Source organism: Loxodonta africana, chromosome 7 (genome assembly GCF_030014295.1).
Source record: "Loxodonta africana isolate mLoxAfr1 chromosome 7, mLoxAfr1.hap2, whole genome shotgun sequence".
Taxonomy (NCBI): Eukaryota; Metazoa; Chordata; class Mammalia; order Proboscidea; family Elephantidae; genus Loxodonta; species Loxodonta africana.
Window position 1 is genome coordinate 112,355,302 of NC_087348.1, and position 17,459 is coordinate 112,372,760.

Below are 17,459 nucleotides of genomic sequence, written 5' to 3' on the forward strand. Positions count from 1 at the left end.
CCATGGCGGCCTCAGATCTCGCTTTCTGGCAATGGGTCGGCAGGTCCAGCTCACCAGCACCTTCTCAGGTCTGCAGACCCGGGCGTCTTTTCCGGGGCACAGTTTCTATATGGGAAGCTGTAGAGAAAATCGGGGTACTGTGGCGGAACCCCACTCACAGGGGCTGCTGCCAGATGAGCTCTGCAGCCTCACCTGGGCCGCCAACGTGCCGGACTCCCTGTGGCTGTGCCTGTGGCAGCGGGGTCCCAGCCGCTTCTGAGCACGCCCCCGAAGGACGCACTTCATTCTGCAATGCCTGCGCCCCAAGTCCTTCCTCCGGTTGCTACATTTTCTCTGCTCCCTGCCCTTGCTTAATTATCTTCTCTGAGTCGCTCCCCACCGGCCGCCTCCCACGCCTGCGCCGGCTGGGTTGGGAAGGAGCGCCCAGCTCGGCACTGCGCCTGGCGGCGAAAAGGGGCGGTTTGGCGGCCAGCGCGCGGCGCCGGAGGGTCGGCTATGCCAGAGAACAGCTCCTTCGCTAACTGCAGCGCGGCAAGCCGACTTGGGGCGCGCCCAGGCCGGCTGGAGGCAGATGGCACGCGGCCCTCCGGGACCCCCCGGCCTCCCTGGGTGGCGCCCGCGCTGTCCACAGTGCTCATCATCACCACCACCGTGGACCTCATGGGCAACCTGCTGGTCATCCTCTCGGTGCTCAGGAACCGCAAGCTCCGGAACGCAGGTGAGTGCCACTCCGGCTGCTGGGGGCCGGCGCTTCCCTGCCCTGTGGTCTTGGCACTGAGCTTGCTATCCACCGCCTCGCCCCTTCTCAGCCCTGGACTCCCGTTTCTTTCCACACTAACCCAGCCCCCAGGTTTGGTCCTGCACTCAATGTTTTATGCCAAACACTGTTCTAAGCCGTTTTTACACCCACAAGAAATCACTAAAATCAAAACGACAAGAATCACTAAAATCAAAATTTGGTGAAGCAACTGAAGCTCTCATACATGCGAAATGGTAAAGATACTTTCCAGAACTGTTTGTCAGTTTCTTATAAAGTTAAACATTTACCTATAATTCCAAATGAAATGAAGAGTTAAGATGAGTTGCTGCCTCCGCTGACGTGCGGTGGTTCTGGCGCCTGCCTCTTGGAGCTGCCCAGGGTGCACTTGAGGCATCAGTTTCAGCGCGAATTGGGCAAAGTTTGTGGGCTCCCCCCCGCCCCGCCCTGCTCTCTTCTTGTCAGGACCCCAGCGCTCTGGAAGCCCATGGGCTGGACGCCATCGCTACCCACCCTGTTTCAGTTTCTGCAGTTCCAGATGGTACACCATCTGATCACAGAAATCTCACGACCTTTGACACGTCTTCCCCTGCTCCTATCTAGCACTGTGGCTTTGCGTAGTCAGTGCTTAGAAGACATTGGCTGAAATAATGACTGAATTAATGGAAGCATTCTGGTGAGCTTTGTGTTGGAAACTTCTCTCCAGGTCGTTCTGAAGACCCGATTCCAACGGAGAGCTTGCACAGGCGGACGTGGCAGGCGCTGCTTGCTCTGTGTGCATTGCTTTGAGAGAACGTGCTCTTTCCTGAAGACGGGGAATTGGTGGGCTTAACCGAAAATTAAAAGGATGATTTGGCTAAAAACTGTTGCAGTCCTGAAAAATATTTTTTTCCCTTTCACTCCATTCTCAATTCACCATACTCAGCTCTTCAAGGGAAGAAACCAGAGGGAGGGCAGTCTCAGAACTCCAGCCCCACAGGCCATTGGGGCGTGCTGACCATTTCAGCCTTGGGCAGACGCTCAATGAACTGCTTGTTGATTTGTAATTTTCCAGTTCGTTCCTTAGGCGGCATCTCAAATATTAGAGCTAATTAAAGTGGAAAAACAGCAGCAGAAAGCCAATTGCATACCTTAAAAATGTTTTTCTAAGGAGTTAGATCATTCAAAATAGCCAATTTTAGTGAATGGTTAAACGTATATATGTATTTTTGTGGCCCTGTGACTCAAGGATCTAAAACACAAACAAAAAAAATAAAAATGTAAGCTTCTCTCCATAATATGGGGGAACTTAACATTATTAAGAAGAAATAAGCTTTCTAACTCAATCATTTCAATACTGGCGGTCGGTGTTACCTGGGATAGCATTTTCAAGGTATTATTACGTCCTGTGAGTAAAAGCTTAGTATTAGTAAAGAGTAGCTGATGATTCCAAAGCCTGTTGCCATTGATTCTGACCCGTAGTGACCCTGTAGGGCAGAGTAAAACTGCCCCATGGGGCTTCCAAGTTTACAGTAGCAAACTGCCACATCTTTCTCCCTCGGAGCGGCTGGTAGGCTCTAACCGCTGACCCTTCAGATCACAGCCGAATGCTTAACCACTGTGCACCGAGGATTCTTAGGTTATGATTAGAAAACTATATTTAATATTTTTGATCATACTGTCTGTTTGCAGCAGATGCAAACATTGTTTTCCTGCACAGGGAAGCAGGATGAGGCAGCCCGAGGCTCTCTCCCCTGTGGGGAGTGGGGGTGGACTGTCCAGGTTCTGGCATTGACCATTTCTCTCCTTGTCTCTTACCCTGGGTGGCACAAGAGGTTTGTTGTTGGTTACTAACGAAAAGGTTAGAGGTTCAAGTCCACCCAGATGTGCCTTGGAAGAAAGGCCTGGTGATCTACTTCAGAAAAATCAGCCATTGAAAACCCTTTGGAGCACAGTTTGACTCTGACACATACAGGGCTGCCATGAGTCATAGCTGGCTTGACAGCACCTGGTGGTGACCTTAGGAGAGGTGACTAAGAGGAGTGGGTGCTGTTTCCTTCTGCCTGAGGGAGATAAGCGTCCTCTCCTCTCTTCCATCCTGCCGAGGGCTGGCCTTTTCCGCTATCCCTGCAGGGACCGCTGAAACCGTAGTGATTTGAGAGTGTGGTGCGATGGGCAATGAGCATGTTAAATGGCCGGCACATCCTCTGTTTTACCCTTCCTGCCTCATGTTGTGTCTGCTATAGCCCAGCCCCGGGGGAAAAAAAAAATTAACACTGTGTCTAAGTGACATTCATTCCTGACACATCTGTGGCTGCTCCAGTCATGCAATTTAGCCAGTTTTTATTTGACTGTCGGTTTTATGGGTGACAGTCTTGAAAAATTGTGATATTGACTTTAACTAAATGACTTGGCTGAACAAGATTTCAAAACCTATAGCACCTTGAATAGTTAGCATCCATCCTATCATCAGGCCTTCTTTTACTAAAGAGTTTAGATTTACTTTAAGAAACACTTATCTCAGAGGTTTCTATAATTAAGTCTGGCACCTTAATTCATCAGTGTTGGGAAGATAGGATCGTGACAATGAGAATACATATATTTCCAATAACCAAGGCACAGCCCCATTTTAAGGACGCAGCGTCTTTCTCAGAGTATGTCAGTATATTTTACTTGACTATTACAGACCCAGTACCTGTGGGCAGACCCTGTCTATCCTCTTGTCATCTGTAACAGGGATGTTCCTAATGGCAGGATAAATGGTTAGATTAATTGTCCTTTGCCTCAGGACTACCCTGTTTGCAGCTCCTGCTGCTGCATGTGGTGGGTAGACTTTTTCAGAGATGCCAGTAGAGGAAGGCAGACAGAGAAGAAGGGAGGGAAGACAAGAGGTAGGTTCAGGACCCGCCCACCTTAGAAGGTAAGGCCAGGTTTGCTTTACTCTTCGCTGTATTCTCAGACAAGTCCTTCAGTGGAGCAAATGATTACGTGCTCAACTACTCACCGAAAGGTTAGTGGTTCGAACCCAGCCAGGGGTGCGTTGGAAGAAAGGTCTGTCAATCTGCTTCCAAAAGGTTGCAGCCCTAAAAGCCCTGTGGAAAGGTTCTATTCTACAACACATGGGTCACCATCAGTCAGAATTGATTTGACTGCAACCAGTTTTGTTTTGTTTGTTGTTGTTGTTTTTATATTTCTAGAGCTTTGCACAGAACACGGCACCAAGTTAGCGTTTCACTTGTCAGACTGGTGTTTCTTCAGACTAGCCACACTTTGGACTCTCCTGATGGCATTTGGGGACTTCCTCCATGCCAGCCACTGCCACTTTGACCTTTGGTTTAGATGTGGTCAATGCCAACCCTTGTGTTTTTTTTTTTTTTCTTAATCTCTTCTTCTCCCTGATCTTCTGCAAACTTCCTTCGTTAGGTTCCTTCTCTCTCTTCTCTATTTTCAATCTCCATTTTTTACTCAGTTTACACACACACACCACCCCATATACTCACACCCAAGGGTCTCCTATCTTTAAAAGAAAATAGAATCTTTCCTTGACATTATGTCTCCCTCTAGCTTTAATGCCACCTTTCCCCTTCCCTTCTCAGCCAGACATCTTAGTAAAATAATTTATATTCATCGACCCTACCTCATTGCTTCAGATTCCCCCCTTAGTCCTCTGGGATCTGGCTTTAGCCATTAAACTCTTGGTTGTAGAATCCACCAGGAGTTTATTTCTCAGGCCTCCTCTGAAACTCCCCTCTCTCCTGTGTGTGACGCTGAGATTCACTCCCTCCTTGCAAGCTTTCATTCCCTTGCTTTATATGGTCCTAGTTTTTGCATCTCCTTCTCCTCTTTGTCTCCCAGACCTGAACCCTGGGAGCCTTTCTTAGCTCCTCCTTCTCCTTCATTCCCCACATCCTAATGGTTTTGCCTTACAGTATTTCTCAATGTTGCCCTTTCCTGCCCTCCCTACCCTTACTGCCCTAATTTAGACCCTCACCATCTCTTGAACTAATGAGGTCCATAGTCTCCTGGACTGCTGTCTCCACTCCCTCCTCCAGTGCCTATTGCCATGCCATAGAGTCACCCCCGCCTTCACTGACTGCCCCTCATCTACAGAACATCCAGCTCCTGAGTACAGTTTGCATAACCCTCCATGGCCAGCCTAGTCCACCAGCCACGTCTCCTTTCTCTGTGTCCTCTCACTCATGCCAGAGTGAGCTGCTGCCACTTCTCAAACATTCCGTACTCTTGGATGCACTGTCCCCTGCCTCTTTTCTGCCTGGTGTCTATCTGATCTTCCTTCAAAACCCTTTCCAACTCGCTTGTTGTTGTAGTTGGCTGCCATCAAGTCGGTTTTGACTCATAGCAACTCCATGTGACAGGGTAGAACTACCTCATATGGTTTCCTAGGCTGTAATCTTTATGAAAACAGATTGCCAGATCTTTTTTCCCACAGAGCCACTGGGCGGGTTTGAACTGCCAGCCTTTTGGTTACCAGCCTAGAGCTTAACCATTGTACTACCAGGGCTCCTCCCAACTCCTTTAGAGAGTGGTTAATGTTTATTATTAATCTATGACTGGGCTTAGTTAGTGTATCCCTCCTCAGCCTTCCATGATACCTTGTATCTTCCCCAATACAACACTTTCTTCACTGTATTTGCCTCTCTCCCCACCGAGCAAACCCTGGTGGTGCAGTGGTTAAGTGCTTAGCAGCTAACTGAAAGGTTGGCAGTTCGAACCCACCAGCCACTCCACAGGAGAAAGTCTGTCAGTCTGCTTCCATAAAGATTTACAGTCTTGAAAACCTTATGGGGCAGTTCATCTCTGTGCTGTAGGGTCGTTATGAGTTAGAATCAACTTGACAGCAACAGGCCCCACTGGGCTGTGAACTGTTGAGAGCAGAGACTTTTATTCCATTTCCATCCACAGAAGCCAGGCACATAGTAGGAACTGAATACAAGCTTGTATTCAGTACAATATTTCAATACAAATTGAAAATGGACAAGATACTAGGAAAGCATGGGACAGAAGCAATTAATTTTGCTTCAGGAGGTGGGGTAGACCTCGGTTACAGTACTCAGTGCTGCTCATGTGTCAGTATGGTCTACATGAAATTGAATTGCTTGGAACACTAAAAGTCCAAAGTACAGGTCACTCTTTTCCTGACTGGTGTGCCTGCTCTCTGATTGCTCCTGTGTGAGTAGCATTGCTCAGCAGGTTCCAGCTACACTCCTAAAATCGTGCCCCCGGGACTCCTTTCAGGGAGTTTGCCCCCTTGCTGGTCTCGCTTGTGGTTGCCTGTCAGCTGACTATAAAATGTGAGCCTCCTGCCATTCCGGGCACTATCCAGGCAGTCACGCACACAGAAGAATGCTGAGAGAAACGCTTCCTCACTGTAGCACTGAGTTAGTCTCCACTGAAGGCACAACGGCATCAATTGTCCTGCTCTATGAAAAAAAAAAATTTTTTTTTTTATAGACACCAAAACCAGGGTTGTTTAATGTGATTGCTGTCAATAAGTTGTACACCTATAAAAAGTTGTCAGCAAAAGTTGCGTAATAGATATATTTACAACAATGTCAAAAAAAAAAAAAAAAAGGTAGCTGCTGAGGCTGCTTCTGTACGACCAAACACCTCATGGGATTTGGTTCCTTGGTTTGGTGGTTTAGGGCCATGGTTTCATGGGACGTCCCAGTTAATTGGCCTAATAATAAGTTTAGTGCTTCTGTTCTACCTCCTAATTCACTGTGTAGTGCCTAGGGGTCTTAAAAGCTTGCAAGTGGCCATCCAAGGCACAACCATTGGTCTCTATTCACCTGGAGCAAGAGAGGATGAAGAAGAGTTCGGAATAGGAGGAGGAAATGGGATGTGTGGCTAATGGCCTCCATGAACAACTGTCTCCTGTGCTATGAGACCATAAGAACTGGATGGTGTCTGGCTACCATTACTGAACATTTTGATCAAAGATTCTGTAGAAGAATCCTAGTTAAAAGGAAGGAAATGCAGGACAAAATTTCAAACTTTCATGAACTCCGGGTTTCCTGGAGCCATGAAGATTACATGAACCCCTGAAACTATTGCCCTGAGATTATCTTTAAACCTTAAACAAAAAATATTCCCTGAAGTCTTCTTAAAACCTAACAATAGCTTAGCTTAACTAGTAAGGAATGCCTGCCTTGAGCATTGTGCTTTTTAAGATCTGTCTGTGCGGGATCAAATTGACAACAGCAACTCTAAGGATTAGGTAAGAAACTTAAGGAGAAATGATTTCATGTTAATGGGGGAGGAACGACTCAGAAAAGGCAGGTGAAAATGGTTGCACAACTCAAAGAATATAATGAATGCCACTGAATTTTATGTGTAGAAACTGTTGAATTGGCTCTGCTATGTATATTCTCAACAATAACAATAAAATAAATTATTTTTTTTTAAAAAGTTGCTGTTGAGTCGTCCCAACTCATGGTGACCCCACGTGAGTCAGAGTAGAAGCACTCCATAGAGTTTTCAATGGCTAATTTTTTTGGAAATAGCTCTCCAGGCCTTTCTTCCAAACTCCTAAGGCTAGACTTGAACCACCAATCTTTCCATTAGCAGCCAAGCCCATTAACCATTTGCACCACCCAGGGAATCATCGTAGATATAATGACCCTAATTCCCCAGGCAAAAATCAGAATCTATATTTCTGACAGTGGATTTTTGTACTTCTGCTTGGGTAGAGTTGACTGTCTGGAAGGTGTTGTTTGTGAGTGTTATTGTTATTTCTAGGGTGTTTTGGTAGAGAGTCATCGGAAAACAGGAAGGCCCTCAATAAGATGGATTGACACAATGGGCTCAAGCATAACAAAGATTGTGAGGATGGCGCGGGACAGGCAGTGTTTCGTTCTGTTGTACATAGGGTCACTACGGGTCAGAACCAACTCAATGGCATCCAACAACAACAACAGTGTGTTTTGATGATTTGTAAGGAGGAATGATATGAAATACTTGACATTGGAATTGTCCAGGAAAACACGGAGGATTTGATTGCTGAACACCCTATCTAGGTTCTTCCCTGACCATACCAGTGAAGACCCCCCTCCTTCAGGCACCCAGAAGTGCTAAGAGTCTGCACCATCTCTTGTTCAGAAGCGTTAGTTGCCTTGTGGGTTCATAACGGGAATATTCTGCGTGTTCATGTGTTTTGCATTCTCAGTCAGATTAGGGCAGAGCCCATGTGGCCTCTTGTTCTTGCCCTCTTCCTCTCCTCCACATGTTGACTGAGTGACTGATGAATGAATATATACCGTGGCCTGGACAAAGCTTCTTTGAAGGTCTGAAAAAAAAAAAAAAAGTTGCCGTCGAGTTGATTCCGACTCATAGCAACCCTATAGGACAGGGCAGAACTGCCCCATAGAGTTTCCAAGGAATGCCTGGTGAATTCAAACTGCCAACCTTTTGGTTAGCAGCTGTAGCACTTAACCACTGCGCCACCAGGGTTTCCCTTGGAAGGTACGGAGGGAAATTAACAGGTTATCAGTGCTTGCCCCTCCAGGATTTTCTGGGATAAGGTGGACCCCACTTCATCCAAGTTTTATCCTACCACTGATCACTCATTGAGATGTCACTTGGTGACAGGTGTCTTCTGACCTGCTGAGTGCTGTGAGGTTTGGGTGCTTGTTATCAGCTAAAGACCAAGCTGGGCTACCTTGGATCCCCTCCCTAATGTTGCCCAAGCTTTCCAACTTCGCATTTTGGCCTCAAATACCTTGTTATCTCTTCACTGAGCAAAAATGAGTAACTTTAAATCCCATAATTATGTCTTTAGCTGAATATTCAGGAAAGCCCATAATCCTCTTTAATTCCTTCTGTGTAGCTTTCAGTAGCTCAAGGGTATAAAGATTTTCATGTTTGACTGTCTTTCTTTTCAGAAAGTTGGATTCTGTATTCAGATGAGATACAGCACAAAACTCAGAAAATACAGAACGCGGGCCTTACAACGTACAATACTTGCTGCTGAAGGAGCAAACATTAGGGAGTTGGGAAGTAAAGTCCCAGTGCTTCGGGAGTTTACAATCTAGAGGCAACACCCTACCTTCTTTGCTGTCCCCACCTCACGGCTGCTTCGTACATCTTATCTCACAGGAATCCCATTCCAACATTATCAGCTTCCTTCTTGATCTTTCTATGAAACTAAAAATAATATTAAAACAACCATTATAAACAACAGACCACATTTACTAAGTGCCTATTATGTGCCAAGGAGCCCTGGTGGCACAACCGTTAAGCGCTTGGATGCTAATCAAAAGGCTGGAGATTCAAACCCACCCACACACTCAGATGGTAAGGGCAGTGGAAGAAGATGCTTCAGAATTACCTTTTCTGTCAAATTTAACTTTTTTTTCTCTGCTTTTGCTTTTGGTGCCCAGTGCAAAGGTAATATATTTAGCTAAGTCCCCTCTAAAGAGTCCTGGTGGCACAATTAAGCACTCAGCTGCTAACTGAAAGGTTGGCGGTTCAAACCCTTCGCAGGAGAAAATTCCTGGCAATCTGCTCCTGTAAAGATCACAGCCACGCAAACCCTGTGCAGCAGTTCTACTCTGGCGGGTGGTTTCTCCACCCACCAACAACAATTATGTGCCAAATACAAGTCTCTCTCGTAATAAAATAAAATAAAAACTACAAAACTTCACCTCAAAGTACTTTCCAAGTACCACTCCATTTTTTTCCTTGGAATTTGTCCTTGCTGATAGTTGGAGCTGACTCAGGAGCAACCAACAACCACCTCACTAATGACCTCCTAATTGCCAAATTAAGTGGGTACATTTCTTTCTCTCTTTTGTGGCATCTGACTCCAATGGGGGGGAACTCTCTGCACACTTGACCTTGACACTTCATTTTCCTGGTTTCCTCCCATTTCTCTGCATATTCTTCCTGCCTCCTTCACCGTGATGGCTATGAGTAATTCACATAAGCTCTCCAAGTCTCAGTTTCTTTAGCCACAAGATGGAAATCTTAAAAGATTCTTGTCCGGAACAATGGAGTCAATTTATGTAAACACACTGTAAACTGTAAGGTGCTACCCCATTGCTGTTGATATTAAGTGTACTTAAAGTAATGAAATACTAAAAAATACTACCAATAATTTCCAAAAGCTCTCTTTCAATAGCTATGGAAGAAAGATTTGTAAATGGATATTTCTTATGTCCTTATATATGTATGTTTTACCTTTTAAGTGGTTGAAACACCCCTAGTCCGATTTTTGTTTGCTTAGCAAACCTTTTTCTTATTTGATTAGAGCAAAGTTAAGTTTCAGCTCAGCTCTTATATGATTCATCTGTGCCCCTAGGATTTTCATAACTAGTGTGATTTTGGGAGAAAACAGTCTCTTCCCTCAAGAAATTTGGGAACTAATTGGGAGCTTACATCAATATAGACATGTGTTGTTTTAGTAAACCCTAGTGGCATAGTGGTTAAGAGCTATGGCTGCTAACCAAAAGGTCGGCAGTTTGAATCCACCAGGCGCTCCTTGGTAACCCTATGGGGCAGTTCTACCCTGTCCTATAGGGCTACTATGAGTGGGAATCGACTCAACAGCAATTGGTTTGTTTTCTGGGTATTTGCAGGAATATTGAGTTTTTAGTAAGTAATGTTTTCAGTTATTTCAAATGTGTAGCCTCAGAACATAGCTAGTAAGAATATCTCATATGTAGTTATTTCTTACGTACTTTCCCGTGCAAGATTGCGTTTGAGGCCAATAGTCATTCTGAGACTGAGGCAGCAGTGTTACAACAGCCTTGGCGATTTTGCTCAGCTGTACCTGCCTGACTAGCCTCAGCCCCTTCCACTGCTGGGCACCCAGTCCCAGGCCGACTTGGATCTTCCCGACTGTTCCCACTACACCTGGTTATGGCCTCCCTCCCAGCTGTCACCACACTGAACTGAGTCTGCTTTCTCCATAGGACTGTTGGCTTCTGAAGGGCAGGGGACATCCCATTCATCACTGGCCCTTCCCTGGCACACACCCAGAGCATGATAATTGCATTACACATTTCAGTGGGTAGAAGGATGGAAAGACGATGACCTAGAAGCATACAAATTTTAACCTTACTAGAAATGACAAACTGTATGTTGGCTTCCACTATCATAACCAGTTGTCATTGAGTTGATTGTGATTCATAACGATCCCATGTATGTCAGAGTAAAACTGTGCTCCATAGCACAGTTTCAATGATTTTTCAGAAGCAGACTGCCAGGTCTTTCATCCGAGGGAGCCTCTGGATGGACTCAAATTTCCAATCTTTTGGTTAGCACCTGAGTGCGTTTGTACCACCCAGGGACTCCTCCACTATCATGTTGTGTGCTGTCAAGTCGATTTCAACTCATGGTCACCCTATGTGACAGAGTACTACTTGCCCCATAGATTTTTCTAGTCTGTAACAAGTCAGAATCAACTCGATGGCAATGATGTTAATTTTTGGTAATCTCTTTAGGAGAGCAGATAGCCAGGCCTTTCCCCTGTGGAACATCTGGGTGGATTCGAATGACCAGCCCTTTAGTTAGCAGCCAAGTGCTTGATCATTGTATTACTAGGGCTCCTTTCCACTATCATAAGAAAACAAAAACCTGTTGCCATCCAAACAATTCTGACTCATAGCAACTCTATAGGACAGAGGAGACCTGCCCCATAGGGTTTCCAAGGAGCAACTGGTGGATTTGAACTGCTGACCATTTGGTTAGCAGCCAAGCTCTTAATCACTGTGCCTCCAGGGCTCCTTCACTATCATAGCTGTCATTAATATTGTTTTTATTTGTTTAATTGTCTCTTCTATGAGCCTATAAAACTTGTGAGGGCAGAGAAGGAGTCTCCTACCACATTTCCCTAAGCATCTAAGTCCCATAGTCAGAGCAGGCACATAATGGGTACTCAGGAGTATTTGTTGAGTAAATAACTCAGTGAACATATGTTTCTACAGCATCTTATAGCTCACTGACCAGGGACAATTTAAATCCAACCAACTCTTCTTTTGGGTGTAGAGGGTAGGCACAGGCAAAGCAGCCAGACATGGAGGTAGCTTTACCTTCCAGGGAGCCCTGGTGGTGGAGTGGTTAAGAACTCGGCTGTTAACCAAAAGGTTGGCAGTTCGAATCCACCAGCTGTGTCTTGAGAACCCTATGGGGCATTTGTATTCTGTCCTATAGGGTCACTATGAATCGGAATCAACTGAACAGCAGTGGGTTTTTTTAGTTTTCAGAATTCTCCTAACTGATGAAGCTTAGGTAGCTCAACCCTGGCAAGATCTCATTAAGAAATGTATTTCCCAGAAAGGAGAAAGGAGGAGAGGGGGGCAGGGGCATTGTGGTTGACGGGTGTGTGAAGGCATGTGCCTTGTGTGTGAATACTGGAAGGGAGTTCCATATTAGTGAACAAGACCTTGTCAAAGGCTCTCTCTGCTAACTCACCCTGTCTGATGCGGCAGATGGAAATAAGTCACACCAGAACTCTCAACCTAAATATTCATTAAAGCTGGTGCAGAGGGCAAGCAGTGGTGCTGTGTGTGTCCTGATTGACTGCTCACCTGTCTGGGGAAGAAATGGGTAGAGAACTGGACCTTCTTCCCCTTGAGTATCACCCAGATAGGACCTAGCTTCCTACAGATGGGAGACAAAACAAGAATTTTTTTCACCTCATTTGGAATCATGTCAAGAAAACTGAGGGACGGTAGGACATCTGGACAGATGAATCTAAAGCTGAACTGGTTGATTGCAGTCTTTTAGGAATAGCTGGAGTAATAGCGAAGAGTAATTGAATCACTTTCCACGTGGTGTTGAATGTGTTGTATCCACTATTTACCAGCTGTTTGCCAGCCTCCGGGGCATTATTAGGGGTTGAGCCACGTTGACACGGCAGAGCTTGACTCGGCTTTCTGGGGAACAGCTGGCTGCGCTGGCTGGCACTGGCTCCCAGCAGTGGTTGGCTTTCTCGGCACGTGTTTGCAAGTGCGAAAAGCTTGTTTGCTGCCCAGCCAGGAGTTCAGTGGGCCCTGCAGAGGCCAATATTCCTGTATTGGAAAGAAGTGATTTTCTTCACAGAAACAGCCATGTGGACTGTGGTGAAGGAGAGCTCCAAAAGAAAAGGAGGGAACAGATGAAGGAATAGTCACGGAGAAAGAATTTCCATAACTTGCCCAAGTCCTTACAGCTAGAAAGTGGCAGAACTGAGATTACTCCACGTCTGGAGTCCCTGGGTGGCACAAACAGTTAATGCTCTCAGCTGTTAACCAAAAGGTTGGAGGTTGAAGGCGCTTCGGAAGAAAGGCCTGGCAATCTACTTTTCCAAAAGATCAGCCATGGAAAACCCTATGGAGCACAGTTTTACTGTGACACACATGGAGCTGCCATGACTCAGAGTCAACTCAACAGCAACTCTTTTTTTCTCCGACTCCCAGCACCACCTCCAAGTTTCAAAAGTTTTACAAAGAATCAGGGCTCGTGATTCAACTGAACCCAAGAAATTTACGTGAGGGATTCCCTTGCTCTCTTGGGACCAATGAGGTCTGTGTAGGGGCATCAGCAATTGAAATTCTCCAGTGGAGACAATGAACAGGGCTGAGAATTAAATGAGCAGAGCCTGAGATCCCTCCAGACGCCAACTAGGTCCTCCGATATGCGTTTCTTGCCTGGCAGTACCAACCAGAAAGAGAGGTTTCCAGTCTGTGAAGTTACGGTTTTGTTGTTTTTAGATGCCACTGAGTCGATTTCAACTCATAGCAGCCCCATGTGACAGAGTAGAACTGTCCCATAGGATTTTCTAAGCTGTTAATCTTTATGGGAGCAGATCGCCAGGTCTTTTCTTCTGCAGAAAGGCTGGGTGGGATCAAACTGCCAATCTTTCAGTTAGCAGCGAGCACTTAACCATTGCACCACCAGAGCTCCTATTCATAAAATATTAGAATAGGAAGGGACCAAGCAGTTCCTACCGCACTCGGTACTAGCTGTAGCTATTGACTTATCATCCCCCTTGATGAACTGCTCTCTGAGGGTAAAGGCTCATCTTAGATCCCTACTGCTGGGCTTGAAGCCTAATACATGGAAATACTTATATTTTTGAATACTTAAAAATCTTCTTTGCATCTCTTTGTTATCCCCACTTCTTAAATATTTAATGATATTATTGAGCAGTATCAAAATCATAAACATTCAGTCAAATTCTACCTGTGTTAAGTTTCCACTCTGCGGCCGGCACATAGTCACACACCAACTGGCTGTCTAGCCCTTGGAGCTCTTGTTTCGTCCTCACAGCAGCCTCAGCAGGTAATCTGTTCTCCCCTCATTTACAGAAGAGAGATTCAGGTCATAGAGCTAGCATTGGCAAAGCTGGGACTTGAACTCAGGTCTTCTTACATCTAAGTTAAGTGCATTTTCAGTACGATCATTATCTTTTAAGCATACAGTAGATGCTTAAAAAGTACGGCACTTGGTAAATGAAACACATGACACTGGAGACGGAGCTGCTCATGGCCTGAGCTCCATTTTGCCGAAACTTTCGATTTCTTAGTGCTTTATTCATGTGTCAGTGTTGGTTTTAGAATGCAAAGCCTTGAGGAGCAGAGGCTGTGTTTTTGATGAAGCTCTGACTTCTCCCTAAGACTCTGGCCCAGAACACGCCTGAAGCATATTAACCAATGGCTGTTGTGGTTTCCTGAGGCTTTCCCTGCTTGACTGAGCTCCATGCAGGAGAATGTTCCATTCAAAGGAAAGACAATTCGGGAAGCCTGAAAATGTGGACACAAAGCAGGGAGGCCCCCTAGAGGCTGAGATAGAGAATGCAATAGCCCCTACCCCCTCCACAGAGCTGGGACTCTGCTGTGAGCAGCCAGGGCTACGCCAGGTGTCTGTCAACATGACGACATGGCTAGGAGCGTAGGCCCCAGATAAGGCACTCCAGGAGGATACTGGAAACGCATGGTTCTCCCTCTTAAAATCTTTCTACTCTAGCTGAAAAGGCAGTTCATATGTAGAAAAATGACTTAAAGACAATTAGAAAGTAGCTTGCTGACCACTGGGAAGAAAATGCAAAAGGCAACTGTCAGATAGATGTGTGAGGAGTCTGGGGTGGGGGTGGGTGGTAAATCCACATTCCTGGACTCCTTGCTGGAGCTTAAATGATGCTCTGAGTGTCTGTGGCTATCATGGAAATAATTATCATATATGGGCATCTGTGATATCTCCAACACTTTACATCATTATTGAATTTTCACAGCTATACTGAAAGAAAAAATTGCTATCGAGTTGACCCACAATTGTGGCGACCCCACGTGTGTCACAGTAGAACTGTGCTCAATAGGGTTTTCAATAATGACTTTCTGGAAGTAGATCTCCAGGCCTTTTCTCTGAAGCATCTGAGTGGACTCAAACCTCCAGTCTTTTGGTTAGCAGCTGAGCGCGTTAACCATCTGCACCCACATGGACTCCAGAGCTATACTACAAGGTAGGTAACAGTATTCTTATTTTACAAATGAGAAAAGTGAGAAAATGAGAGCCTAAGTAACTTGCCTCAGTTGTACAGCTAATAAGTAGCAGAAAAGCAGTTTGAACCCTGAACTCTGTGTCTCTTAACAGTTTCCACTCCCAGAGCAAAAAGTAACTCAGTGAAGGATGGGATGTTCTATCGAACAGAAATCTTGGGGTTTCATGCTGACTTTTTTTTTTTTAACTGTACTTTAGATGAAGGTTTTTTTTCTTATGAAGGTTTACAGAACAAACTAGTTTTTCTTCAGTTAGTACACGCATTGTTCTATGACACTGGTTAACAACCCCACGACATGTCAACACTCTCCCTTCTCAACCCTGGGTTCCCTATTATCAGCTTTCCTGTTCCCTCCTGCCTTCCAGTCCCTGCCCCAGGGCTGGTGTGCCCCCTTAGTCCTGTTTTGTTCCCTGGACCTGTTCAATCTTTGGCTGAAGGGTGAACCTCAGGAGTGACCTCATTACTGAGCTGAAGTGTGTCCGGGGACCATACTCTCAGCGTTTCTCCAAGCCTCCGTCAGGCCAGCAAGTCTGCTCTTTCTTTTTGAGTTAGAATTTTGTTCTGTGTTTTTCTCCAGCTCTGTCCAGGACCGTCTATTGTGATCCCTGTCAAAGCAGTCAGTGGTGGTAGCTGGCCACCATCTAGCTTTACTGGACTCAGTTTGGTGCAGGCCGTAGTAGATGTGGCCCATTAGTCCTTTGGACTAATCTTTCCCTTGTATGTTTAGCTTTCTTCATTCTTCCTTGCTCCCAAAAAGGTGACGCCAGTGGAGTATCCTAGATGGCCACTCACAAGCTTTCAAGACCCCAGATGCTATTCACCAAACTAGAATGTAGAACATATTCTTTATAAACTATGTTATGCCAATGGAGCTAGATGTTCCCCGAGACCATGGTCCCTACAGCCCTCAGCCCAGCAATTCGGTCCTTCAGGGAGTTTGGACTCATGCTGACTGTTGCTTCTTGTTTCCTGCCCCAGGTAATTTGTTCCTGGTGAGTCTGGCTTTGGCTGACCTGGTGGTTGCCTTGTATCCCTACCCACTAATCCTCGTAGCCATCTTCCATGATGGCTGGGCCCTGGGGGAGGTGCACTGCAAGGCCAGTGCCTTCGTGATGGGCCTGAGCGTCGTTGGCTCTGTCTTCAACATCACTGCCATCGCCATTAACCGCTATTGCTACATCTGCCACAGCAAGTCCTACCGCCGGATATGCCAGCCCTGGCACACACCCCTCTATATCTGCCTGGTCTGGCTCCTCACCATCGTGGCCTTGGTGCCCAACTTCTTCGTGGAGTCCCTGGAATATGACCCACGCATCTACTCCTGCACCTTCATCCAGACGGCGAATGCCCAGTACACGGTGGCTATGGTGGTTGTCCACTTCCTCCTCCCCATCACTGTGGTGTCCTTCTGTTACCTGCGCACCTGGGTGCTGGTGCTCCAGGCCCACAGGAAGGCCAAGTCGGAGAGCAAGCTGCGCCTGAAGCCCAGCGACGTCCGGAGCTTTTTCACTATGTTCGCGGTGTTTGTGATCTTTGCCATCTGCTGGGCCCCACTGAACTGCATCGGCCTCGCTGTCGCCATCAACCCAGAGGAAATGGCTCCCCAGGTCCCAGAGGGGCTCTTTGTGACCAGCTACTTCTTGGCTTATTTCAACAGCTGCCTTAATGCCATCATCTATGGGCTTCTGAACCAGAACTTCCGCAGGGAATACAAGAGAATCCTCTTGGCCCTGTGGAGGAACCCACTGGACTGCTTTCAGGAAGCTTCTAAGGGCAGCCATGCCAAGGGGCTGCAAAGCCAAGCCCCACCTGTTATTAATGACCAGCACCCTGTCCAGCCAGATGCTCTCTAGCCTGGATCTGAGGCTCACCAGCTGGCACAACAAAGCCATGAAATGGTGGGAGCAGATTTGCTCGAAGGGTGAGACCAGCCAGACTGCTAGGCTGTGCAGCCCTGTTTTCATCAACAGCACACGGCCTGTGGAGTTTCATCCTCTGGACAAGAAGCCCATCAGCACCCTTGGTTCAGGATGGTCAGGAGATGCCTACAGGAATTGAGGGTGCATTCCAGGGAGCACATGCCCTGGACTTGGCAGACACTCTCTCAGTGGTTTGTTGAGAGCTTGACTCGTACAAGAAGCAAGAAAGAAACAGAATGAGGAAAAGCCTGGGGCAGAAGAGGTCAATTCCTTCCCATGGGCTTCTCCTTCACACTCCGCCTTT

The 17,459-nt window shown here is 46.3% G+C and overlaps 1 protein-coding gene across 1 annotated transcript; it reads left to right on the top strand.

Moving 5' to 3' along the window:
* Positions 1–495: 495 nt before the first annotated feature.
* MTNR1B (melatonin receptor 1B) lies at positions 496–17,089 on the top strand. Its single transcript, XM_003415638.3, has 2 exons — positions 496–718; positions 16,215–17,089. The coding sequence occupies exons 1-2, from the start codon at positions 496–498 to the stop codon at positions 17,087–17,089; spliced, it is 1,098 nt and encodes a 365-aa protein (XP_003415686.2).
* The last annotated feature ends 370 nt before the right edge of the window (positions 17,090–17,459 follow it).